This window comes from Callorhinchus milii, unplaced genomic scaffold, assembly GCF_018977255.1.
Source record: "Callorhinchus milii isolate IMCB2004 unplaced genomic scaffold, IMCB_Cmil_1.0 Scaffold5, whole genome shotgun sequence".
Lineage (NCBI taxonomy): Eukaryota > Metazoa > Chordata > Chondrichthyes > Chimaeriformes > Callorhinchidae > Callorhinchus > Callorhinchus milii.
In genome coordinates this window covers 68,339,383-68,366,562 of record NW_024704746.1, presented here as the reverse complement: position 1 = coordinate 68,366,562, position 27,180 = coordinate 68,339,383, and the positions used below count along the sequence as shown (strand labels likewise).

The 27,180-nt window shown below is 44.0% G+C and overlaps 1 protein-coding gene across 1 annotated transcript in view; it reads right to left on the bottom strand.

Moving 5' to 3' along the window:
- The window catches only part of snd1 (staphylococcal nuclease and tudor domain containing 1), a 332,034-nt gene that overhangs the window by 237,390 nt on the left and 67,464 nt on the right, over positions 1 to 27,180 (bottom strand). Inside the window, exon 11 of the mRNA XM_042335292.1 lies at positions 13,827 to 13,913. Within this exon, the coding sequence (XP_042191226.1) occupies positions 13,827 to 13,913 (87 nt within the window). The remainder of the gene's footprint in view (positions 1 to 13,826; positions 13,914 to 27,180) is intronic.

Genomic DNA, 27,180 nt, shown 5'->3' with positions numbered 1-27,180 from the left:
TACTCACTATGGTAGATTTTAAGTCCAAAGACCATTTGTGAGTCCTAAACAAAATGTACGGTCCATCACAGTAATAACATATACTTAAAACCCACCATGGGAAAATATACAATGTCAAGGCTGAGAGAATTCTATTTGGCCACCAATCCCATTCCCTCTACTGCATTAATTCTGCCATCATGTTATGTAATTGTATTCTGAGGAAGATCACTGTTTCTGCCTCCATTACCTTGCTTGCTTGATTACTCCAAGCATTTATCACTGTTTAAGTAAAGTGTTTTTTTTCCCCCTGATGTTTGTACTAAATTTATTTTCCACTAATTTGCATTTGTGTCCTCTGGATCTTCGTTCTTGACTCACTTCAAAGAAATGCTGAACAGCAAGAGTAAATGTAGATGAGGCTCAGGCTGGGTTCATTTCTGACACAAAAAAATCCTCTCCTTAAATCATTAACGTGTTGCACCAGGAATGACACTATTTTACCTTCCTCTTCATCGAAACCACTTCCTTCAAAATCCTCTTTAAAACCTCTCCCTTTTGACCACATCTTGGGTCAACGCCCTGAGTCCATACTATACCCTTACACTAGATAGGAATATACGTCTCACTATTCAGTGCTAAAGAATAGAAGATGGAGGATAAGAAATAAATTTAGTGCTGATGAACGATAGATACAACGTTGGTGAAGTATTATAAATGTTAACTTCCCATATGTGAAGCAGTTAAACTGTTTATCAATTGGCTATCATCATGTATCAGCCACGACTGTTTGTAGGACAATGTTGAGCACAATTCTCTGCCGCATTTCACCCACGAAATACACAGTCAATATTCTGTGAAGCGTTTTGAGGCATATCAATGACATGATAAAGCGCTATAGCCAATGCACGGATTATTATTTCTTCTTAGTTATCTTCAATTTGTTCCCTATGATGTTGATTGCGGAGAAAACAGCAGTACAAGCTTAATGGGCCAAGTGTGCAAATTCTTTACCGTATGATTCTATAATATATCATAATAATAATCAGGTTCTCTCGCTTGCGAGGCGAGTGCTCTAACCACTAAGCTACAGGACTGCACATTCTACGTGTGACTGCAGTGAGCGCAGACTATAAAATAAACGTTGCCACTGCAACCTGTACTGATCTGCCAGCTTCTGGTAAACCTTGATATATTTGTGCACAGCGTGCGGGAAACAATTATGCAGCTCATCATAACCTTTCCACTGCTCCTTGTGTAACTAAAGGTTTAAAAATATCCAATTCACAGAGTGATGCGCAAGTTAGAAATGCGATCCATCCCACAGTAACTGAGACATAGGTCTGGGAATCATTGCTCAAACCGGTTTGGAAACCAATTCATTTTAATTTTTATTTCCGAGTGTAAGGTATCGCAAGAACACTGCGCTAGCACGGGGTGGGGGTGGCGGTGGTGGGGGGGACGGGGACACATTACTGGGAATAATAATTCACCTCGCTGAGACATTCCTTGAAATTTACTTTAGTGTGCTGCACTCGGCGTTTCACAGTAAATGGAGCATTAATTCCGAAAGATCATTGTCAGTGTAACTGACCTCTTCCACTAATGAAACACTAAGTGTCTTCATTAGCTTCTTCAGGACCGGTTCCCCGAGTGTGCAAGACACCACTGCAGTTGTATTATAAATGGGTTTCCCACACAAAACAATAGGTCTTCCACCATCATGTGAAATCCACTTTGCTTCACACACGCACTTGTCAGGTTATTAAAATTCCCCCCCTCCCTCCCTTCCCCTCCGAGGAGTGAGCGTAACTTACTCGCTTCAGAAATTTCCACCACCAACCCGGCCAGGGGCAATATCAATCAAGAGCAAGTTCCCTTTTCCATTAGCAAAAGCAATCAGAATTAAAGTGACTTATGGTCGAGGCAACAAAGGAAAAAGGCTGGTACTAAGGGAACCTTAGTGATTGGAATACGGGAACGCTGGCATTTAGTTGCTCAGCGATATGATAGAAGCCTCACAGCGCTGGGTGTGAATTACCCACCAATTAGAAAGTTACCGAACAAAATCTATTTCAGTTCAGGTTATACCCGGCAGAAATGAACACGTACACACTTAAAACACACCGTAGTGTGGAATCATTGGTAAGAGTTCTCGCCTCACAAACGAGAGGATCCGGACTCGATACCCGGGCAGGGCCAAACCATAGGCAAGTTTCCTGACTCCACATGTTGCGGTTTACCTAGCAGTAGGTAGGAAACCGGTTGTTCGTCAATTGACGGATCGTTCTTCAAAAAAAAATAATAATTTGGTCACTCAATCCACAACTGTCTGTGGGACACTGCTGTGTGCAATTGGCTGCTGTGTTTTGCCCACAAAATACACAGTCAATTCACTTCACAGTGAATTGAAGACATGATAAGGAGCTATATCAAATTCAAGGATTATTATTTATTGTTGCAGCACAGTGGAGGAGTTATGATATCATCTGGAAGTATGAAAGAGAAGCTGATAGTTTGTGAGGGTCGCCTGAACCTTGATGTTAAAGCTTGTTTCTCTCTAAGTGGCTCCATGATTCTCAATTAGGACTTATTTTTTACACCATAAATCCATTGCAGCAGGAAAGAGCAACAGCAGCAAAACAAAGTCCAGAAATGCCAGAGGGAATGGGAGAAAATATACGTCATATACATAATATATTAGGAGGAAAGAGTGTTCTGCATTGTGAAAAGTGCTGTCTTTCAGATGAAATAGCAAACCAATATCAGTCTGCCTGTTTAGATGGATAATAATAATAATCCTTGCATTTGATACAGCGCCTTCTCACGACTTTGAGACGTCTCATGCACTTCACAGAATATCTGTAAAGTGAACTGACTTGTATTGTGTGGGAAAAACTTGGCAGCCAATAACGTACAGCAATGTCCCACAAACAGTCGTGGACCATGCAACCAAATAATTATTTTTTTACCCCCGGAAAGCGAAACGCCAATCAAATAACAACCGGGTTCCTACTTACTGCTGGGTAAACAGAGGCGTGTGGAGTAAGGAAACTTGCTTGGGTCTCGTTTGTGAGGCAAGTGTTCTAACCACTAAGCTACAGGACTGCCCTTGCTATGTGCAGATGAGAATCTTGTGAAGAGGACAGCAGTGACCACACACTGATGGTGATGCCAACCAGCCATTTCCATAAGAGTGAGCCTTTCAGCCAATCTGAGATCAGGACAAAATGCAATTAAATCAAGAAAGACTCCATTGCTATAATCCAGCTTTGAATAATCAATTGCATTTCATTTTTTGCTGAATGTTTTGAGGAGACTACGCTCTGACTTCTAGTGCTCAAACATCACAAGGTAATTATTTGAATAGCCAGGCTTGTGGTACCAAGGTCAGAGGGACACTGCTGGGACTACAGGCTAATCAGCTTCCCTCGCACTCTGACACCAGACAATCTGGAGAACCCACCCATTTCAGAGCATATGAGGAGTCATGTAGCTTAGTGGTCAGAACACTCGCATCAAAAGCGAGAGGACCCGGGTCCTATTCCTGGCAGAGGGCGAAGAGTTGGACAAGTTTCCTTACGCCACATGCCTCGGTCTGCCTAGCAGTAAGAAGGACACCAGTTGTTAGTCGATTGGCTGATCGCTTTTCCGGGGGTAATAATCCCTTAAACAAATAATAATTTGGTCACTCAACCCATGACTATTTGTGGGACACTGCTGTGCGCGATTGGCTGCCACAAAATACAATCAATTCACTTTACAGTATATTCTGTGAAGCGCTTTGAAACGTCTAGAAGACGTGATAAGGCACTGTATCAAACACAAGGATTATTACTACTATTATTATAAAGCAGATCAGACAAGAGGGAAGAGATTAGCTCAGGTTTTGCAGTTAAAAAAAACTGTAAATGTCAATCCATAAAATCCGTTCTAGTTTCAAAACAAAACCAGGAGATAATATGTTAAATTGCAAATGGGTTGAAATTCAGGGAAGAAAAACAATACAGCAGGTACTAACTGTTAAGGCTAGCGAGACATGAAAGCAAGAAGCCAAAAGCCAGACTTAACTCAATCACAGAAACTGGAAATCAGCTCAACAGTAAAAAAATAAAATCAACCCTTCATCCTTCCTCTGGCAGCTTTCCCTCGCGTCAAACACGCTCTGACAATAAATATTCGCAAAATGATCGGAGGATGGGGTTCATCAGAGAAGGGAACGAAAACAAAAATTAACTTTTGATGCATCAACTAATTTCCACCAACATTAGGTGCGTGGAAAGAAAAAAGACTACTGGGCGTTAGGCTAACCTGCCGCCGTTCACTGTCAAAACAGGACATGGAAGGAAAAAAAAACAATCGCAGCCACTGAAACCCTCCCAAATTTTGGAAACGCTCTTCGCTTTTGCCAACTTGCGTCTAATACTTGCTGGAATTAGGTAAGCAGGATGAGTCCCTCCAGGGAGAGAGAGAGAGAGAGAGAGAGAGAGCGCATTCCATTCAACAATATATCTCTAGAATTTCTATGTGTAGGTGGGATGCGATGAATTCACAGTTTGGTTCGGCGACTCTTGAAGCGCAGTGATGGGTTTCCGCACGAATCAGACACCTGGCTGACCACAAAAAAAACTGTGCCGGGAACTCTATGATTCCAATGTGCCAGTCTCCAATCTGGTAATTGTCATGTGACAAGGCATTTTCATGTACAAATTCAAAGGAAATGGAGGAGAAAAGGATATCAAAGGAACGAAACAACACGATGTTGTGAAAGCAGGGATGGCTAATCAAAGGATATGACACCCAGTAGAAGATAAAAGGCAATCAGCCGCGACTGTAAATTAGTACATAAGGAAAACCTTAAAACAGCTGCATAACTCGTTGTGACAAATTGATATTTCATAGTCCGGTTTAAAATTCCATCTTTTTATCATTTGAATGACTATTCTCCAGCCTGACACAAGCCCCCACCATCGCCATTCACCTGCAAAACACAGACACTGCGCTATACAGTATACCCTGTGAAGCGCTTTGAGACGTCTCGAAGACATAAGATGCTGTGCCAAATGCAAAGATTATTATTATTATCAAACGGAAAGATTATGTGGTGTTGTCCCAGCTCACACGAACAGGACCTTCATCCACCTTGAGAACAGCAGTTCCTGCATTTGGAAGAGACAGCAAACTGCGCTCTGAGTGATAACTGGGTTTGAAAGCCATTAGAAAATTACAATCGCGATGAGGTGGTGGTTTCACCCACAAGCTCCCGGATGGACCTTTCCTAGCTGTAGAAGACATTAAGAGCGTTGAAACCAAAGTGCCCCAAATCAGGCTGACAGCACTATTTAATCCCCCAATAGCATTCGGTAGGCAGCGTTTCCTGTGACTTGACATGCCAGCATTATAGAACTAAACCCATCGTCATTGTAATTAACAAGGTTCCAAAACCAAACGATGTTGACTTCATTCCCTGAGTGGAGTCGAAGCGAAGGAGGGGATAGATTTTCGGAACTGTATCCGTCGCCGCTAAATCTGACAGCAGCACTTCCTTTAAGTAAGCGAGTCTGGAGTACTGCTTCAGTTTTAGTTATTGTGTTTAAATGAACAGGCTTTAAAGCGGCTCAGGGAAAAGCGAAAGCACTTTTCCGCACTTACATCTATTTGAAAAAAATCTCTGTACTAACGCCCTCCCACCACACTCCTCTCTCTCTCTCTCTCCCCTATCTATCATACCCAATCCCCGGACACACACTACACACACACACACACACACAGCCTCTCGTTCTCCTCTCTCACCACACTTACAACAATGCACAACAGTTAGTGTGTCTCTCACAGGCAATCACAGGTCTTTGTCTGTCTATCACACGTGCACAAACAAGAGTCTCTGTGCATCTCACATGTTTGCACAACAAACATGTGCACTCCACCACCATCATACTCCCACACACACCCCCTCTACCGTGGTCACACATCCCTCCCCCCCCCACACACACACAAGCCCCCCACGCACAGACGCACAGTTCACCCCCCTCACACACACACACAGCCACCTTCTCACATACACAGCCCCCCTCACACAAACACAGCCCAGGTCTCTCTCTCACACACACACACAACACACACACAAACACACTGAACCCCTCACACCACACAGCCCTCTTCTCACACTCACACACACACACAGCCCCCTCCCCCTCACACACACTCTCTGTCTGTCTCTCTGTCTGTCTGTCTGCTCCCAGGCCTGTGCTAAAACCCAGGGTAAATCCACGCTTCTCTCTCTCTCTGCGGCAGACGAGGCAAGACAGTCAGGAAGTCACGAGCCGGGGACGAGCAGAGAGAAGAGAATCTCTGGTAATCTAGAAAGCAATTTCCTATTCCCATTTAAGTTTCTTAATTACACACTGTATCTGCAGTCCTTCTGAACGTCAATAAAAAGAGATACCTATTTTTAAAAAAAAACCGAAGCCGATTAAATGTCAATTTGTCAAAGGGAATCTTGCGAACACACAAGGTTTCCCTTAGTTTCTGATGTGTAGCTCCTCATAACACATCGCACCTCAGTCACCACATACACACACACGCGCGCACACACGCACACGCAAAGATACTTCTGCCATCTAGTGGCAATTGGATGGCACTGCAAGTGTAAAGAAGATGCAAATTTACCCATTTCATGGAAAAATAGACGACCTATATTTATAGCACCCTTTCCAGGTAAATACTGTTGAGCCTATTTTTGTAGGGAAACTCAGCAACCAAGTTTAGCACGAGCGAGGTTCCACTCTAGCGTGAGGCGAACAACTGATTGCTATTATCAGTGGAGAATTGTCCTCTCTTTTTGGATAGTACCGTTAACATCCACCTGAACAGGCAGATGGGGGAGTTCGGTTTAACGTCTCAGCCGAAGGACGGCACCTCTGACAACACAACCTCCCCCCACCCCCACATTGGAACGTCAGATTAGACTACATGATTGAAAAGGATTTGGGACCATTGGATGATTGAAGACTTGTGCCGAAAGAAGGGGAAGCAATTGTCCAAACCTGCCTGAAACGTGCCATTCACCTACAAAAACGCGCAGTCACTACATTTTATAATAAATCGTGTGAAGCGCTTTGAGTCACCCTCCTGACGTTGGATTGTCATCTTAGTCCCAATGTGGGGGCTGGAACCCACAAACTCAGAGGCAAAGAGTGCTACCACTGAGCCAGGCTGACACACACATGGATACAACCATCTCCAATAATTATAGGCTACTGGGGGGAGAGGGAGGGGGGGGAAGAGCGAACAGTTCATTCAGCCAATTCTGAGACCAGAAGCTGAACATCTCACCTACACCATAGGTTTTACACCGACAATAAGGGACTCTAAAATTACCCAAACAACTTCAAATTTAGGATTGTGTAGAATATTGGAAAATTGTTAAATTCAGCTTCAACTTCCATACATTTTTTGTTAGCAAATATAGGAAACTGGGCTCCACGTTCAAAATAAACTATGTATTTTAAAAAAAAACAGTATGACTAACCTTCCCCACTTCCCCCCCCACCCTCCCACTGCCTCCTATGTGGTGTCAGCCTGGCTCAGTAGACACTAGAACATAAGAATTTTCAATTGCTTCACATGTGGTGTCCCAAACTATATACTGTATCCTGAGATTTATTTTCCAAACAGGAATCTCTCTTATCTAATTTGATTTTGAAACATTCTGCTTCCACCGTCACCATCTGTAACATATATATTATATATTATGACGACGTTGGAAGCAGAAAGTCTTGATTCTTTCATAAATTATGTATAAATCCATATGTCATATATAAGAAGGATGTGGTTCACAGTCCTCACAGTCTTGCCTACACGTCAATATAGCACTTGAGGAGGCTACACGGTTTGGAGATGTTGTCCTTCAGGAATGTTAAACCGAGGCCCCATCTGCCTGTTCAGGTTAAAGATGTTGCAACACTATGTGAGAAAAGGGAGTTTCTCCTGCTGTCGTGGCCAACAATTCTCTAGGTGAATTGATCATTCATCTCATGGCTGTTTGTGAGAGCTTGCTGTGCACAAATTGGCTGCCGTGTTTGCCTATAAATCCAGTCACTCCCTGTGAAGCCCTTTGAGACATTTTGACATTCGAGGAGCTGTATGAAATGCAAGGATTATTAGAGCAGATTTTTATAACTTAAATATGGAAAGTACACAAATACTGAATATTTAAGATGTGCAAAAGCAACAGAGCTTAAACATATTTTTAAAAACATGAATTTATAATCTTCCATTCCCTCATTACCATCATCTATAATTTGGTAATAATAATGTGGTCATTCAATCCACAACTATTTGTAGGACAGACACTGTTGTGCACAATTGGCTGCCGCGTTTTTCCCACAATATACACAGTCACTAGACTTTACAATATATATTCTGCGAAGTGCTTTGAGACATCTCAACGATATGATGTCACAGAGTTAGTAATTGGGGGTGAGGTACAGATCAGTCATGATCTAATAAAATGACGGTATAGGCTTGAGGGGCTGAATAGCCTTCTCCTGTTCCTATGTCTCTCCTCATTCCAAGCTCTCTCTTCATGGAGTGTTGCGTCCAATTCTGGACACCACACTTAGGAAGAATGTCAGGGTCTTGGAGAGGGTGCGGAGAAGATTTACAAGAAATAAACCAGAGATGAGGGACTACAATTATGTGCGGAGACTAGAGAAGGTGGGATGATTCTCCTTAGCGCAGAGAAGGTTGAGGGGAGATTTAATAGAAGAGTTTTGATAAGAGTAGATAGGGAGAAACTGTTACCTCTGGCGGGTGGGTCGGTAACCTGAGGACACAGATCTAAGATAATTGGCAAAAGAACCAGAAGGGAAGGGAGAAGAATTTTTTTTACCCAAAGAGTTGTTACGCTCTGGAACACATTGCCTGATAGGATGGAGGAAGCAGATTCAATAGTAGCGTTCAAAAGGGAATTGGATAGGTAATTAAAAAGGAAAAATATGGAGGGTTATGGGGTAGCAGTGGGGGAGTGGGACTATGGACCGAATGGCCTCCTTCTGAGCTGTAAGATTCTATGAGTCTATGATTGATTGTGTTGCATCAGCTTTCAGCAAGTGTACCTCTGGCTGAAAAAGCCAAGGTAAGTGCCTCGTCATTTAGTTTTTTCACGTTCAGTCGAGGTTTTACAACTTAAAACTTCATAGATTCGAGCAGCAGATGCTACCGAAAAGAGCAGCCCTCGAAAGAGAGCAGAACGGGGATGTGTTAGCATCATTGCTAACTTACTGCCAATCCAAAATTATTCACGGCCCAATTTGACCTGGCACTGGCTGCTGGGAACCCGGTTGTTAATGGATTGGCGGACCGCTTTTTTTGAAGGGTAATAAGTCCTTACATTTTTTTAAAATAATAACACGGTCACTCAATCCACTGCTGCTTGTGGGACTCTGCTGTGCGCAATTGGCTGCTGCGTTTCACCCACAGAATACACAGTCACTGCACTTCACTTTTATATTCAGTGAAGCACTTTGAGACGATTCAATAACGTGACAATGCACTGTATCAAATCCAAGGATTATTATTATTATTTTATTTCACCAAGGGAACACAGCACCCGAATATTCACTCGGCAGTGAAACTTTCAACTGGGGTATTACCATTCCCTTCCCTCTACCCCTGGCTCAAGGTCAGACTCCGCCACTGTCAAGTGCTCCGGGACACTACCCCGCAGGTAGGGCTGTATAAATGCAAGCTGTTGAAGACTTTGCCTTCGCTCTCAACAGGTAGATTGCGGCAGGGGGGTGGGGGGGTGGGGGAGGACAGGCGGTGGAGAGAAAGGGAAAGGAAGTCTCTGGTTTACTGCAAGCCCTTTTCATTCTGAACACGGCCGCAGCAAGCTACAGAGGCAAAGAAAGATCGCTCTCCAAAAAAAGGGCCTATGGATGTTCTGCCACTTTTCATTACAGGTTGCTGGCTATGTTGGACTTGCCTCTCCAGGCAAACTCTTCAACGTGAAAGTGGCAAGAGTATAAATAGTACTTTGATTTTGTGAGTCTCTCTCCAGAGCCAGCTAGTTTTGTGTGAAATAGTGAGTTTTCCCTGCTTCACATCTCCCAAGAACCCCTGAGGTAGCCGCGTACAGGAGATGTGAATCAATAGTTGGGAGTTGGGAGCGAGCAGACTTGGTGAGGTTCAGCACACGTGGGGAAATCACACAAGTATGTATCATAGGAACAGGAGTAGACCATTCAGCCCCTCGAGCCTGCTCGGCTCTTCTGTAAAATCATGGTTGATCTATGCCTCAAGTCCAAATACCCGCCCTTGCCACCTTTAAAACATGACTTCAGCACAGTTTACATTTATCCAGCGCCTTGCGGGTCAGGAAGTCTCTGGCTGGGCCCAGGGAGAGGAAAGACTACTGAAAGCACAATCGAAGAGGTAATGTTGAGACGTGCCTTGAACGAGGTGAGAGCGCAAGGCTCTGGAATGGAGCTCCAGAGAGTGGGGGCAGATTGGCTGAAAGCCAGGCTTCAACTTCAGCATTCAGGGACACTGCTGTGAGCATTTGACTGCTGCATTTTGCCCACAAAATATGCAGTCAATTGACTTTACAGTATATTCTGTGAAGCGCTTTAAGACATCTCGAAGATGTGATAAGGCGCGATATCAAATGCAAGGATTATTATTTTGGCATATCATTTACCTCACTCAGCCGGTCCCCAGAGACCCATATGATACACTAACTGCGACTCCTGTGACAAGCTAGTTAAGTGTTAATGCTACAATAATTAGGATCCAATGCAGCTTGAACGCAATAATGGTTCTGGAATAAAGGGTTAACAGAGAGACGTCTGCCACAGCTGCTGGCAAGAGTAATGGCGTAGTTAGCTTGTGCCTCCTGGGCTGGAGACCTGGAGACGTGCCAAAATTGGCCGCAGCTCTCAATTCCCTTCTGACATGCACTGCTTTCTGCACGCACTTACATAATAATGCCTTTTGCGCAATGACACAGGTCTAGTTGTGGAGCATGCCTTGTCTGCCGCCACCGGCACCCATTCAGCACTCACTGGCCGTGAGCCCAATGTAAGGACGGACAAAGTGCCTCGGGCCACCTCGGTCATTTTGTACAAGTAGCGTCCGTTCTATCACATTTCAAGAACAACTGGCATTTATACAGCGCCCTAAACGCCGGGGGCCGTCCCAGAGCGCTTAACAACGTTGGAGCCCAACGCCGAGCCAGGGGGGAAGGGGAAGGTGACCGTAGGCACAGTCGAAGAGGAAAGTCTTCAGGCGCAATCTGAAAATGGGGAAATGGGGGAACAAAGTGGAGGGACTGAGGGAGGGAGTTCCATAGCTTTGGGGCATTAGCTTTTAATAATAATAATAATCCTTGCGTTTGATCTAGCGCCTTATCACATCTTTGAGGTGTGTCAAAGCGCTTCACAGAATATACTGTAAAGTCAATTGACAAGCACTTGTAACAATAACTTATTATTTTATTGTGAACAGGCGATTATTACCCTTGGAAAAGTGATCCCCCAATTGACTTAATAACGGATTTGTACTTACTGCGAGGTAAACAGAGGCGTGTGTGTGGAGTGACATTTCGCCCCACCTGGGAATCGAACCCAGGTCCTCTAGGTTCTACAGGACTCTACCCTCTACCCACCAGGTTCTACCCACTATGCCACAGGACTCCACAAATCCTGTTGGTGGGGAAAGGCAAATCGAACCTCATTCATAGACCATATGCCCTTGTTCTTGAATGAAATCAATGAACTTCCTTCACAGAGCTAATTGTGTACGAATGTGCGCATAGCGTCAGTTTAGCCAAGTGGAGTTTTTAGCATTGCTTCTGTGCTGATTCACGGCGCTTTACCCTGCAAGAGCAAAACCGTGAGAAAGAGCAGGGGTGCACAAGATAGCAAGCTGTGTTCTCGTTCAGTCCTCAGAACAACCGCTTTCTATTTTCTCCTCCAATCTGTTTCAAGCACCAGGGAACATCACGACTGGTACAAGCAGCTGCATTCGGCTGAACGAATCTCATCAGTGTTTTATGTGCATAAATTCAAAGAAATGGGACTCTCATCTGTTTCAAGTTCTCTTTTTTTTAAAAAAAACAAACAACAATCTTGTGGAGCCCTGTAGCTTAGTGGTTAGAGCGCTCGCCTCGCAGGCGAGAGGATCTGGGTTCGATTCCCGGGCAGGGAGAAACGTTGGGCAAGTTTTCTTACTCCACACGCCTCTGTTTACTGAGCAGTAAGTAGGTACCTGGTTGTTCTTCGATTAGCAGATCGCTTTTCTGGGGGTAATAAACTCTTCAAAAAAAATATTAATTTGGTCACTCAATGCACTTAATGGGACACTGCTGCGCACAATTGGCTGCTGCGTTTCACCCACAAAATATGCAGTCAATTCACTTCAAAGTATAATCTGTGAAGCGCTTTGAGACGTTTTGATGATGTGATAAGGCGCTACATCAAACACAAGTATTATTATTAAGAAGATAGTGTGGGACGAGATGCCGAGTGTCTCGGGATTGGAGAAGCAGTGTTGTGAGACGCTCAAACACCATCCAGTCAGTTAATACAGCTCTCTCTGTTGAAGCTCAATGACTCCAAGTCATTTGTCTCGAGATCATCAGCACCTACTGCTTGAACAAAAATATGCAGTGCCATCAGCTGCTTTGCTGTATAAAATAACTTTCTCACGCAGGCCCAACCAGCTGATGACACTGAATATTTTTGTTCAAACAGTAGGTGCTGATGATTGAGGCAAATGGTTTCCAGCCCTGACTGCAGCACTGGAGGGAAGCTGGACCAGCAGCAAGAGATGGAATCAGTCGGCCTCACTGAGCTGGAGTGTTTGATGGAGCGCTCTCCATTACGCGCTCTGAGACTCTACCCTGCGTGAGGGGCACTACAGAAATGCAAGTTGTTATTCCTAAAGCCTCAGACACTTCCAGGACGTGGAAGATTAAGGAAAACTTTCAACTTTCTCAACAGAAAGACTTGGAGATGTTTTCAGTGTAATTTGAAGAAATGGAGATTGGGTAGCTGAAGATTTGGAACCATTTGAGGTATTGTAATCCTCTCTCGATTCATGAGCATTAATAGAGACAGCAGCTGTGGTCAGTGAGGGATGCACATTTCATATCTGTTCATTACAGAGCCAGTAATTCAATCCTTAATGTGGGAACTCACTCAGTCTCAGCATTTAATGAGAACTTACTCTGGCCAAGGATTCGGAGGCAGAGCTTATTGTAGAACAATATTCCCCCCATTGTTATTGTTCTGGGAAGCTGGGAAGCTTCTAGTGATAATAATCCTTGCATTTGATATAGCGCCTTAACATAGCTTTGAGATGTCTCAAAGCGCTTCACAGCATATACTGTAAAGTGAATCGACTGTATATTTTGTGGGCGAAACGCAGCAGCCAATTGTGCACAGCAGCGTCCCCACAAACAGTCATGGATTGAGTGACCAAATTATTTTTATATGAAGGAATTAGCTGAATGGCAAAGAGCACTGAAGGGCACATCTGCCAGCCATGGGCCACAGACCACCCCATTTGAGCAGTCACCTTCAGGAAATATAAAGCAAGTGATAAACTGTGCTGCTGAGGCCATAAGCAGGGAAATGCCACCACAGCTTAGAGCCTCCTCATCACTTGAGTGTCTGGACTTTGATGGGGAAAAGGCAAAAAACATCTACAATGATCTAAAACGTTGGGAAGCATCTTGACATCCTGAATGGCCTCTTCTGCTCCCGGAAAAACACACACACATACACAGAGCAAAACACACTTGAACAGACATCAATGGTGTCTCCAGGTTTCTCCCGCCTTACCTTTTTGCCGATCAACTTTTTCCGTAGGAATTCTCTGGCCTCAAACATGTAAGGAATGTCGTAGAGTGGACGCAGCTTCCTACGATCCTGAGGAGAGGACAGAAGCCAGGGAAGATCTGGTTAAACTGGGAACTGTAGATTTTCTTTTCAAGTTGTCATTAGCAGTTAGGTTCCGTCAAATAATAACAATAATCCTTGCATTTGATACAGTACTTTATCACCTCTTCGAGACGTTTCAAAGCGCTTCACAGAATATACTATAAGGTGTAGTGACTCTATATTTAAAATTAACCCCCCCCTAATACTGTTCCTTATCAAATGATAGCGCTGCTTTTAAATCAATAATTTGCATTTATATAGTTTTACTAACACAGGGTAGCGCCCCAGAGCACCTGATAGTGGTGGAGCACAACACCAAGTTGCGGAGGTGGGGGTGACCGCAGGCACGGTTGAAGAGGAAAGTCTTCAGGTGCGATTTGAAGATGGGGAAGGAGGGGGTGAGGTGGGAGGGATAGAGAAAGAGCGTTCCAGAGCTTCGGGGCATAGTGGCTAAAAGCTAGGCCTCCGATGGTGGATCAGAGAGCACGAGGGACATGCAGGTGGCCAGACCAGTCGAGCGTAGGCAGCGGGTAGTGGATTGGGGAGTAAAGCAGGTTGGAGAGGTAGGAAGGTGCCAGGGCATGAAATCAATTTTAACTACTGGCTTCTCATTACATAAAATTTATAGGCCTTTTATTAAACACATCGCAAAAATACCCCTGCTCAGCAGCTACAACATAGGAACCAGGCTACAATGGGCAGAGTTTGCACTGATGGCCTTTGTTTTTACAATCCGACCTCATAAATATCAGCAATTCCAAATCCTATAGAAGCCACATCTCGTTAGGATAAAATGGCAGAGTCTCCTTTGAGGAACTTGTATAAAGCTGAGTTTCCAATTTTTTTTTTGCTAGCCGGGTGTCTGACACATGCGGAAACCTATCACCGTGCTTAAAGGCTATCCAAACCAAACTGAGAATACCATGCATCCCACCTACACATGGAAATCCCAGAAGTAGATTGGAATGAAATGCGCTCTCTCCCCGGAGGGACATTTCCTGTTTACCTAATCCCGGAGAGTACTAGGTGCAGGTTGACAAGAGCCAAGGCTTGGGGGGAACCCCAGAGTGTGTGTTGGGGTAACTGCTGGAGTAGAAGCAGCTAAAACCGCATAGCTTGCCATTGATATTGATATGAATTTCCTACTTCATTAATCCAAAGGTAAAGGCTCATTTTACTATAAATACAAGTCTCTCTTCTCCCCTCCAGTGAAAACCACAGGCTCCCTTCACTGCTCAACACGGCACAGATTTCAGCATGCTAAAGGTCAATGAAATAACCTTGGTCTTCACGTGCACAGATATCTACTGTAGCCCCTGCTGATTTCACGGCCTGAGCAACCTCCCTGCTCTCCTTTCTAGTGTATGTACCACTAGAATTTGTAATAATATAACTGCTGATTGCATTTGACATAGAGCCTTATCACGTCTTTGAGACGTCTCAAAGCGCTTCACAGAATATACTGTAAAGTGAACTGTTTATTTTGTGGGCAAAACATAGCACCCAATTGCGCACAGCAGCGTCTCACAAAGAGTTGTGGACTGTGTGGATATTATTATTATGTTTTTTTAAGGGATTGTTACGCTTGGAAAAGGCGTCTGTCAAATGACTGAAAACCAGCTTCCTACTTACTGCTAGGTAAACAGAGACGTGTGGAGTAAGGAAACTTGTCCAACTTTCCGCCACTGCCCTGCCTGGGAATCAAACCCAGATCCTCTCGTTTGCGAGGCGAGCGCTCTAACCACTGAGCTATGGGACTCCATTGTACCAAGTTTCAAGAATCTGCATTCCAAGATATTTAGAAAGGATTAAAAAGGTCACATTCACACATATTTTGCAGCAACACATTAAAAGGGAGCCATATGCTTTGATTTGGCATTTGTTAGCATTGCCGTTTCACTAAAAATCTGCAATTAACGTTACAAGCAGAGCAGCCAGGCTGTCACCCAAGCTCGGCTGCCACTTGCTAGGTGGGTGGGCTGTGCAGGCTACAGCTGGACTCTGCCTGCCAGCCAGCACGTGGTAACCTGCACAACATGACAAAGCTTTACCCTGGTATCAGTGAGACATGTTGCTTTTATAGATCAGCCAGCCAACTGTTCCCAACACAAGTGAAGCTAATCCTCACTCAACAACTGATTGAGACATTTTAAAATAACGAGGGGAATTGACAAGTTGGATAGGGAAAGACTTTTCTCTCTACTGAAGAAAGCCAAAAAAAAACTGACAGTCTTAATTTTAGAATTAGATTGTTGGTGGTGAGCGGAGTACATGGAAGGCACTGTATAAATGTAAATTGTCGTCGTTGTTGAACACACTGCTGCACACCAGAGGCAGAATCAACTGCAATGTTTAAAAGGGAGATAGGTCCTTGAGAAGGACAAGGTATGGAGGCTGGGCTGCAAACACTGACACAGGTCCCCAGCATTAACCTTGAAGACATGAATATGCCCTTTCAGATACTGTCCTGACAGCAAACACTCAATCATCATGATAATAATCCTTGCATTTAATATGTGCCCTGTGGCATATTGGTTAGAGCACTCTCCTCGCAAGTGAGAGGACCCAGGTTCGATTCCTGAACAGGTCGAAACTTAAGGCAAGTTTCCTTACTCCATACAACTCTGTTTACCTAGCAGTAAATATGAACCTGGTTGTTAGTCGATTGGCGGATTGCTTTCCGGGGGTAATAATCACTTCAAAAAATATATAATTTGGTCACTCAATCCAAGACGACCGTTTGCGGGACACTGCTTCGCCCAGAAAATATACAGTCAGTGCATTGTCTGAAGCGCTTTGAGACATCTCAACGACGTGATAATTTGCTACGTAAAATGCAAGGGTTATTACTACTATATTATATATCACTTAAAGACAAGGTATGAGAGGGTGGGCTGAAAACACTGACGCAGGTCTCCAACCCAGGCAGAAAACACTCAAATAATCGTTGCGGTTGACATAACGCTTGATCACGTTGTTGAGACGTCTCAAAACGCTTCACAGGATACACTATAAAATGGATTGACTGTAAATTTTATGGGCGAAATCATAGAATTATATAGTAGATCCAGCCATTCAGCCCATCAAATCTACACTGGCAATTTCCTCTGCATGAACCATCAGTCTAGTCCTGCTTTCCAATTCACCATTCCTCATACCTTTAATATTTTACTTTATCAAGCTTTTACTTTCTTAAAATAATTGCTGGACTTTGGTTCATCAATGGTTTGTGGCAATGAACCCAAGCTCCCTCTGTGCAAGTCATTTTTTCCTACCTCCACTTTAATTTTTCTCATTAGTGCCTCATCGACCATGGCAATAAGCCATCACTATTTACTCTGCCAGAACCCTTCTTAACCTTGTAGAAACCTCTATCCAATCGTCCCTTAACCTTCTCGGCTTTAGAGACAAGACTATTCCACATTCTCCATCGGAAATCTATCTTGGTGCAAAGGCCAGAGACAGAGAAACGTACACAAACTAAAAGTCTCAAAGGATTAAAGTGCATCAGTAAATAGAATCTAGATCAGTGGCATTCTCCCATCGCTATCTTGCTACAAGTCTGCGTAGATTTGTTGGAGAGAAGTCTATAGACACCACCACGCAATCTTCTTCCCTCTTCACTCGGTGAAGCTGTGGAATGTCAAAGTCAGTTTGGAGCCTCAAGTAGAGTTTGCTGGGCTTCACTTCACTTCACTGGAGAATTCCTGGCCTTGGGGGCGAGTTCCTTTACTGGCGTAATTAATAAATCATCGAGTCCATGACAAGAAAAGAAAAAGAAACAGATATCACAAAACGCAGTCTGTGAGGCTTAGAAGGACTTGGCTTCAAAGCAGCTGCTTTCATCAAAAGATGCATCAAGCTCCTCTTAAAAGCTGGTACAGAACTCCTCACAATGTTTTATAAACAAACTCAATCCCTGAATCTATTTTTTAACAGAAGAAAGAGTAAAGTATCATACCAAGACGTTCACTCGACGGGGAGAGAGCACTCCACAACGAACCTCATTAGCAATATCACAACAGAGCACAGCAGGAGAGTGGCATCTGGGTCAATACAATCTGACACTCCAAAAGGTCTTCAAGCCCTTCATTCAGGTGCTCCTTTCTTCTCTCCCCCTCCCTCCCCCCGCCCTCATGTAAACATGCAAGCTCTGCAAAACAATGGCAACCCATTTACTGAGGGGCGTTATTAAGCTCTCAATTATACTCAATTGTGGAGTTCTGTAGAGTAGTGATTAGAGCACTAGTCTCGCAAGCACAAGAGAGGACCCGGGTTCGATTCCCGGGCAGACTGAACGTTGGGCAGGTTTCCTTACTCCACACACCTCTGTTCAACTAACAGTAAGTAGGACCCTGGTTGTTGGTCGATTGGCGGATCGCTTTTCCGGGGGTAATACTCCCTTAAAAAAAACAATAATTTGGTCACTCAATTCAATGTGGGACACTGCTGTGCGCAATTGGCTGCTGCGTTTTGCCCACACAATATACAGTCAATTCGCTTTACAGTATATTCTATGAAGCGCTTTGAGACCTACCCTGGGTGGAGGACGCTATATAAGTGCGAGTTGTTGTTGTCTCGAAGAGGCGCTATATCAAATGCAAGGATTATTATTATTATTATTATACCCCCAGATAAAATTGGTCACTCACCTCAAGGGTGTTTATTGGTCCCTGCGCGTGAAAATTGGCTGCCATCTTTGCCGACAAATGCCGTTACTACACTTCACAATAAAATTCACAGTGAAGCGCATTGAGACCTCTCAACGACACATCAAGGAGCTGTGTCAAATACAAGGATTATTATTACTTCCCGAGAACAGCTAACTCAGTAGAAACAAGAGACCTTTTCTTAAAAATAACAGTCAAAGCTTTCACATTTCATCTAGGTTTCCCTCTGAAGGGTTCCAAAAATAATGACTGCTGATGATGAAGCAAAATGACTAAGTTCAGCAGAGTCAGCACTACTCAGTGAGAGCAGAAACGGCCCAGAATTGAGTGCTTCATTGGTTGAACCAGACAACGTGAGAGGAGATTTTGTAACTTGTGGAGTCCTGGAACATATTGGTTAGAGCACTCGCCTCACAAGCAAAGAGGACCTGGGTTCAATTCCCGGGCAGGGCAAAACGTTAGGCAAGTTTCCTTATTCCACACGCCTTTAGCATAAGTAGGAACCGAGTGTTAGTCGATTGGCAGATCGCTTTTCGGGGGTAATAAACCCTTCAAAAAATATTAATAATAATTTGGTCACTCAATCCACGACTGTTTGCGGGACACTGCTGTGCGCAATTGGCTGCCACGTTTTACCCATAAAATAAACAGTTACTGCACTTTATAGTGTATAAAGCGTCTGGAGACTTCCTCCCGACGTGAAAGCCGCATATATACAAATGCAATTTTGCATTGTATGTTCTATGAAGCCCTGTGAGACGTCTCGAAGATGCGATAAGGCGCTGTATCAAATGCCAGGATTATTAGCAGTAGTACTAACAACTCTTGGCTGGACTGCGCACTCGACAGAAGGAAACACAGCGTCAGAGTGGAGGCTTCCCGTGGCCACACTGCCTGTTATTGCCCAGAGTTGACTGTGAGGGTCCTGACTCCAGCACAGACTGTGCACAGGTGTGCTTACACAAGACGTCATTATGTTTGCAAGGTCATCACGTGCGTACTTGGAACCAGCCCAGCTCTGAACCAAACAGTGTGTGTAGACCAGAGAATGCCCGACATTGAGACCCTTCACCCCTGCACAGCTCTCCTGCCCCCCAGACCCACCATGAGCTGTGGCTACACTATGACGGTGCCCCTTCAGTTCATGTGCTACTCACATGCGCTCAGCAATACCTTCAATCTGACAGCAGAGGAAAAGGGAATTGTCATAACACTTATCTCTATTGAAACATATCCAAGTTCATCACAGGATAATACTAATACTAACAATAATCCTTGCATTTAATATAGGCAAGGGAGGAAGCCAGGCGAAGGGGGACAGAGAGGCTGAAGACCCGTCGCCGATGTTGGGGTAGTGCGGGCCGGGCGGGGGACGTGGACAGGTTGATATGGTGTTAGCAGGTCACAGAGGTGGTAGGAAGGAGCAAGGCCATGGAGGGTTTTAGAGGCGAGGACACTCGCAGTTTAAAGTCCATTGTTTATAAAACCCAAAGTGAACGATGAGGAAAGGAGGAAGTAAAAGCCGAGTATAAATCCAAGAATTGTAAACGTCCTTTGTTCATCTTAAACTTGGTTTAATGAATGAATTTGATGCACTGACATTTTACGGTCTACTCAATAATGCGTTTACATGGGAGCCAGACGAGCACTGTAGACTGAGTGGAACTGTCACGTTTGTTGTGGAGACTGACAATAGAAATTAAAGCCAGAGCCACAGACAGAGCAGTCTGGGCCTGCTCTGGGGACAGTTTGACACCATTAATGGTGTGTTGTGACCCACTAACAAGCCACTCGGCATGTGGTCTGAGCAAACACGCACACGAACAGGACCTCAGGGATCTCCTGGCCCCAACTATCATCACATCACGGTTTGAAAGATCAAATGGTGCAAAGGAGGTCGAATTAGCCTGACACTGCGGGTTACAAATCAAAGTGGTGTTTCACAATAACAGGCGCTATTCCATTTTATACTACAACTCCCTTGGCTGCCCATCCCCCTGTCTGAAACTGTGGAGGCATGTCGCCTCGCAAATCAGAGGATCCGGGTACGATTCCCGGGCAGGGCAAAACGTTAGGCAAGTTTCTTTGCTCCACACACCTCTGTTTACCTCGCTGTAAGTAGGAACCAGGTTTTGACGGATCGCTTTTCTGGGGGTAATAATCACTTGACCCACCACTGTGTGTGGGATATTGTTGTGCGCAATTGGCTGCTGCATTTCGCCCACAAAATATACAGTCAATGCACTTTACAGTATATTCTGTGAAGCACTTTGAGATGTCTCAAACAGGTGATAGGCGCTATACTAAATGCAAGGATTATTGTTATTAATATTATAACTAAATGGGCACGATTTCAACCAAGCACAAGACTGCTGTATGTACCAGGGCACATGAGCGTGTGAAGTGCTGAGAAACGCTGAACCCAGTGTGTCTGTCCAAGCTCACTCAATAAACACTCCTTTTACGCAGCGGGTACAGAAAGCACACAGTTGGGGGTTGACGAATTGCAGTGGAGGGTAAGGATTCAGAAGATGGAATGTGTTGGGTGCAGTGTGTGCCAGAGGAACATTGCACTTACACTGCCAGAGAACGCGAGTGAGTAAGTGCTTTCTGAAGAATGATGCGGGTTGGCTTACACATCACTTGGAAGCCGCCCAATGTAAACTTACAACCAGTGTTGGCTCTTACCAAGCAAGTTATATCCAAACCAACAGCTTACGGACATCACCCAAACTCTGCAGAAGAATAACTGAAATTATGGTACATATTGGTTATCATAAAAATAATCGTTGCGTTTGATATAGCCGTTGAGACGTCTCAAAGCGCTTCACAAATATACTGTGAAGTGAATCGACTGTGTATTTTGTGGACGAAACGCGGCAGCCAATTGCGCACAGCAGCGTCCCACAAACAGTCGTGGATTGAGTGACCAAATGACCTCGCAGGCCCTTGGAGGAGAGTTCCTGAAGACTCATGGAAATCATCAAACGGAAAAGCTAGGGCTTCAATACCAAAGGAATTGTGGCTCACAGTTATTTTTTTCGTGAGGCTTCAAATTCATTGCTCAAGAATAGCGGAGGGATAATCTCTCACTGCAACAGCGAATTATGTTAAACTCCATTTAGCCAACATCCCATATCCCCATCATATTAGCCAAACACCCAAATGGTCACCTGTAAAATAGTTAAAGTTAGGCACTGTACACAAGTGCAAGCTGTTATGTTTTTTCCCCGAGTAAATGGAATGGGTTCACACTGCAGGCTTCTGACAAATATTACCACATGAAAAGGCTGGAAATGGAGTGGAAAGAAGCAAGTGGCCTTTTGATGCATTCTTCTCCAAATAAAAGAAAAATCAAATCACAGAAACAAATTCTCAAATCCCAGCCCTCATTAACAGTGGCTTTCATTTATTAAGTACACATTGCTTCGAGTCTGAAAAGCTTCCTTTCAAGAGCATTCGAACAAGGTTAGCTCCACAGCTCTCCGGATCATACAGAAGTACAAACAGCCCTCCCCTCATCAACATGTTTGACTGTACTTAGAGTGCGCGGGGTGGCAGTTGGTAGTTTTCCATAGGAGATAATAACAATAATCTTTACATTTGATATAGCGCCTTATCACGGTGTTTGAGATGCCTCAACAACAACAACGTGCATTTATATAGTGCCCCTCATGCAGGAAGAAGTCCCAGAGCACTTAACAAAGCGCTTAACAGGATATATTGTAAAGTGGATTCAGTGTGTGTTTTGCGGGCAAAAGATAGCCCAAAGCACAACTCTAATTAAGCTCAAATCCACTAGGAAAAATGTAACAATATTTGTAAAATCTCTGTTGTCAGTGCAGTTTACTTCACTGACGCACGCCTACACAACCTCTGATGTCCAAATACATTTTATCCCGGCTGTTTCCAGAGGCCCAGACTGCGCTGTGTATAAAGCTGTAATTAGCCAGACAATGTCAACACTTTTCTAATATGTTTGTGACCGAGCGAATGACAAAGCCGTCAGAGGGAAAAGTCAGGCTCAATTAAAAGTAACCCTCAGGCGCCAGAACACACCGCAATCTATTACTGGAAACTTTGGAAATGTAGGGTTCCCGGCTTCGAACAATCGAAGAAACAAACCAACCAGCAACACACGTTCCGAAATCCCACAATAGGCCCAATACCTCGACAGCATTTCATCCGTCACCCACAGTTTAATGGTTAATAAAAGAAAAGAATGGCAGCCAAAATGCTTCATTAAGATTGCGGATTCATCCCGCCAAGATGAATTCATCCCGAATTCATCCCGCCTTCACCTCCCCTCTCGACAGTCTACCCCCTCCTCACTCCCTCCCTTCCCTCCTCCTGACCATTCCCCCCCCCGCTCAGGTCCCGACCTAACTGTCCAGCACCTTGGGACTTCCTCCCGACGTGAAAGGCGCTCTATAAATGCAATCTTGTTGTTGTTGTTATTGTTTCAACGCATACAAACAGAAAGCTGAAACACCAACCAATATGGGGCCATCTTCCAAACCATCATGTTATCACTATTGTCCCTTGCAGCACCTGGGAGGGTATGACACACAGCAAATGGTGGCCCAGTGTCCTGGAATTCAAGGCATTTTGGGGTTTACTCACTTACAAAAATGGCTGAGTTTCAGGTTGCCTTCATCACATCCTACACAGCACCATATGCTAAACTGAAGTCCCGTCTACCTGCTCAGGTTGATGGAAAGACTCTACAACCCTACAACAAACTCGCATTTGTACAGCGCCCTTCACGGGGGGGTAGCATCACGAGACGTTTGACAGTGGCGGAGTCTGACCTCGAGCCGGGGGAGAAGGAGGACGGAGGTGACCGTAAGCACGATCAAAAATGAATACTATTGGAAACGAGAAAGGGAGTTGGACAGTGTCATGATCCCATCGATTTATATAGACCGTACAGTGTTTCAGACACTTCAACGCAACAAAAACACAGGACAGAAAAAATAAAATACAAATTAGATGGATTTCTTTTGGAAAATATGTTGGGATTTGAGTTTATGAGTAATTTGAGACATGACATACAGTAAGTGTAATATACTTGAAAAAAACAGACAACGTTGGGTCTAAGGTTCCCAAAGTTTTCCACGGTGTTGTAGGCTAATCCATACAGAATCAATTGCTATCAACATCGCCATTATTGTGGCATGGTAAAAGGCGAACTAGGTGGCCCTTGGTCTTTTTTCATCTCGCAATTCTTAGGTTCCAAAGACCTGCTCGGTGAAATGCTGCGCGCAATTGGCCACAAAAAATGTGTTTTGCCCACAAAATATACAGTCAATTTACTTTACAGTATATTCTGTGAAGCGCTTTGAAACGTCTCGACGACGTGATGAGGTTCTGTATCAACTACAAGGATTATTATTATCAGAAGCTCCATAGCTTTCCCAGAACAATAGGTTCTGCTTCAGAATCCTTGGCTGGAGTAAGTTTTCATTAAATGCTGAGACTGAGTGAGTTCCCATGTTAAGGAATGAATTACTGGCACCATATCAAATGCAAGATTATTATGATTATTATAACACAGTGTTGAGATCATCATACGTACACAGCTGGGGAGAGTGAACTGGGAACTTACATTGCACCAGACATGCAACCAACAGTATTAATTTGGAAGAGGGAGGGGGGAGGAAATGGGAGAGAAGATTGAACACTTCCCAAGTTTTGACGTGAACTTTCCGCATGACAGATTTTACCTAAGCGGTCTGACATAACACACACACACAGAAATCTAATCTTACAGGGAGAGCAGAGCGCACAGACTGGTTAGACGTGGTTTATATCCTAATAGCTGTCATTAGGCAGCCTAACAGCCTAATGGTCTGTTGCACTAATGATGCTCGGAGTAAAGAAAATCAATGTTAAAAGCACAACAAAATGCTACTGACTTGACAATTACCTGAAGTTCAAAACTCTACTTTGTTTTAATCTGACACATTGACAACTGGTCAGCTGCCTGGGTCTGTTATTTAATAATAATAATCCTTGCATTTGATTTAGAGCCTTATCACGTCGTTGAGACGTCTCAAAGCGATTCACAGAATATTCGGTAAAATGAATTGACTGTATGTTTCTGGGCGAAATACGGCAGCCAAGTGTCCCACAAACAGTTGTGGATTGACCACATAATTTTTTTATTTTTTGAAGGGATTACTATCCCCAGAAAAGCGATCGGCCAATCGACTAACGACCCGGTTCCTACTTACTGCTCGGTAAACAGAGGTGTATGGAGTATGGAAACTTGCCTAATGTTTCGCCCTGCCCGGGAGTCAAACCCAGGCGAGTGCTCTAACCAGTAAGCTAATTTAATTTAATGCAAAAAAAAAACGACCATCGAGATTCAAAAACAACAAGTGACATTTACACTTTCACGTCGGGAGGATGTCCCAAGGTGCTGGGCATTCAGGGGTTTGGACCTGAGCTGGGGTTTGGGATCAGGAGGGGTGGAGGGCAGGGAGAGGAGGGATAGGAAGGCGACCAAAAGTGCGGTCGAAGAGGAGGGTCTTGAGACCGTCCTTGAAGGAGGCAAGGGAGGGGGCGAGGTGGAGGGACTGTGGGATGGTGTTCCAGAGGGTGAAAGACGTCTCAAAGAAGTTATGAGGCGCTATATCGAATGCAAGGATTATTATTATGCAGATCGACTGAACAGGGTAGCTTGGTAACAAGCACTTTTGGAAGCACTACATTTTATTAAACTGAGGTCTGCAATTAGGAGACTAAATTATCACATCNAAAAAAGAGTGTTTATATCCAGGCAATTAGATTTTTTGATGAAAATGTGGCCTTTGGGGATTTGGGTGCGCGGTTGTAAACCAAGGATCGTCTGCCAATTACACAGCGTCCTCAGTGACTGCTTAGCGCAGATTACACTGTAATTGTCTTTGCCTCTGAACAACTAACAGTTTGCATTGTTCAGGCAGTCCTACTCCCCTTCCCTATAGCTACACCCTTGATCACAATATCCCACCATCATCATATTATTCCTTCGTGTCCGGTTGCTTGCCAAGGCACATCAGGAAGCAGGAGAGAAAACGACAGTGTTGCTTTCAGTAATAATAATAATTATAATAATTTGATACAGTGCCTTATCACGTAGTCAAAGTGTTTCTCAGAATATACTGTGTAGTGACTGATTGTATATTTGTGGGGTAAAGGCAGCAGCCGATTGTGCACAGCAGTGTTAATCGTGGATTGAGTAACCAAATTATTATTTTTTTTGAAGGGATTATCCCCGGAAAAGCAATCTGCCAATCAACTAACAACCAGGATTCAACTTTAATAATTCACTTCACAGTATGTTCTGTGAAGCGCTTTCAGATGCCTCGAAGACGTGATAAGGCATTATATCAAATGCAAGGATTATTATTATTATTACTTTGCGTCAGAGTCGATGGCAACAATAAAAAAAAGGCACAAGACATGGTCAGTCTTTGATACCAGGTAGGGTCTGAAAGGACTAATCTGCCACTGTCTGCCTGTAAACATCTCAAAATGTCTCCCATATTGAAACGGAAAAACTCCTACATCAGGAGCATGAACAGTAATCAGTTGCTAAGAATTAGCGGTGCCTTCCTTCTGCTGGGTTCTGCTGACTTCAGTTATTTTGCTGTGACACAGAAGGCTGGTGACACGGAGATAGCGCTGGTAGAAGATACAAGGCCATCTATTAAAAGGAGATGAACCACTAATAGACACTAAGAGCGAAGAATGATTCATCAATTGCACATTAATTCGGCGCCTTCGCTACTTCAGTAACCCTTCCCAGGCAGGGTGCACACTCACGTCATTATCACCAGTTAATTATTTTAAGAGGAAAGAAGTCACAGAAGAAACCGAACAAAATTCAACAATTTTTAATAAGGCTCTATATCAAATGCAAGGATTATTATTATTTCACTTATATTTACCAACAAGTGGATAAGGTACTAACATCACATTACTTGGAGACTAATAATAATAATCTTTGCATTTGATACAGCGCCTTATCACATCGTTGAAACGCCTCAAAGTGCTTCACCGAATACAGTGTAGTGAATTGACTGTATTTTGTGGACTAAACGCGGCAGCCAATTGCAGTAACAAAGGTGTTGCTTTAAATAGTTAACCGTGAACAGCCACCTGAACAGGTACTTGGGACCCCGGTTTAATATTTTATTTAAAAGGACAGCACCTTCGACAGCGGGTGCTGCTTCCCAGTCACGCATTGCAGCATCAGTCTGGACTGTGAGCTCAAGTTCTGATGAGGGGCTTAAACTCGCAATCTTCCAACCCAGACCTGAGACAGCGCGACCCACTGAGGCAAGTTGACAAATGATGAAAGGTCCAATCCACAACGCCAACCCCTCTTTCTCTTGCAGATGCTAACTGACACGCTGTGTGTTGCCAGCCAGCTAGGTTTGCTCTCAGCTTCAAACAGCAAAGTTATTATCGATTGATCTTTCTTAGTAACACACTAATGTGTAAAAGGTTCCCTTTGGTGGGATTTTGAGCAAACAGCAGCAGCAATGTGAACAGCACCAAGTCCCTTTGTGCCCTCTCGATTTCTACAATCTTCC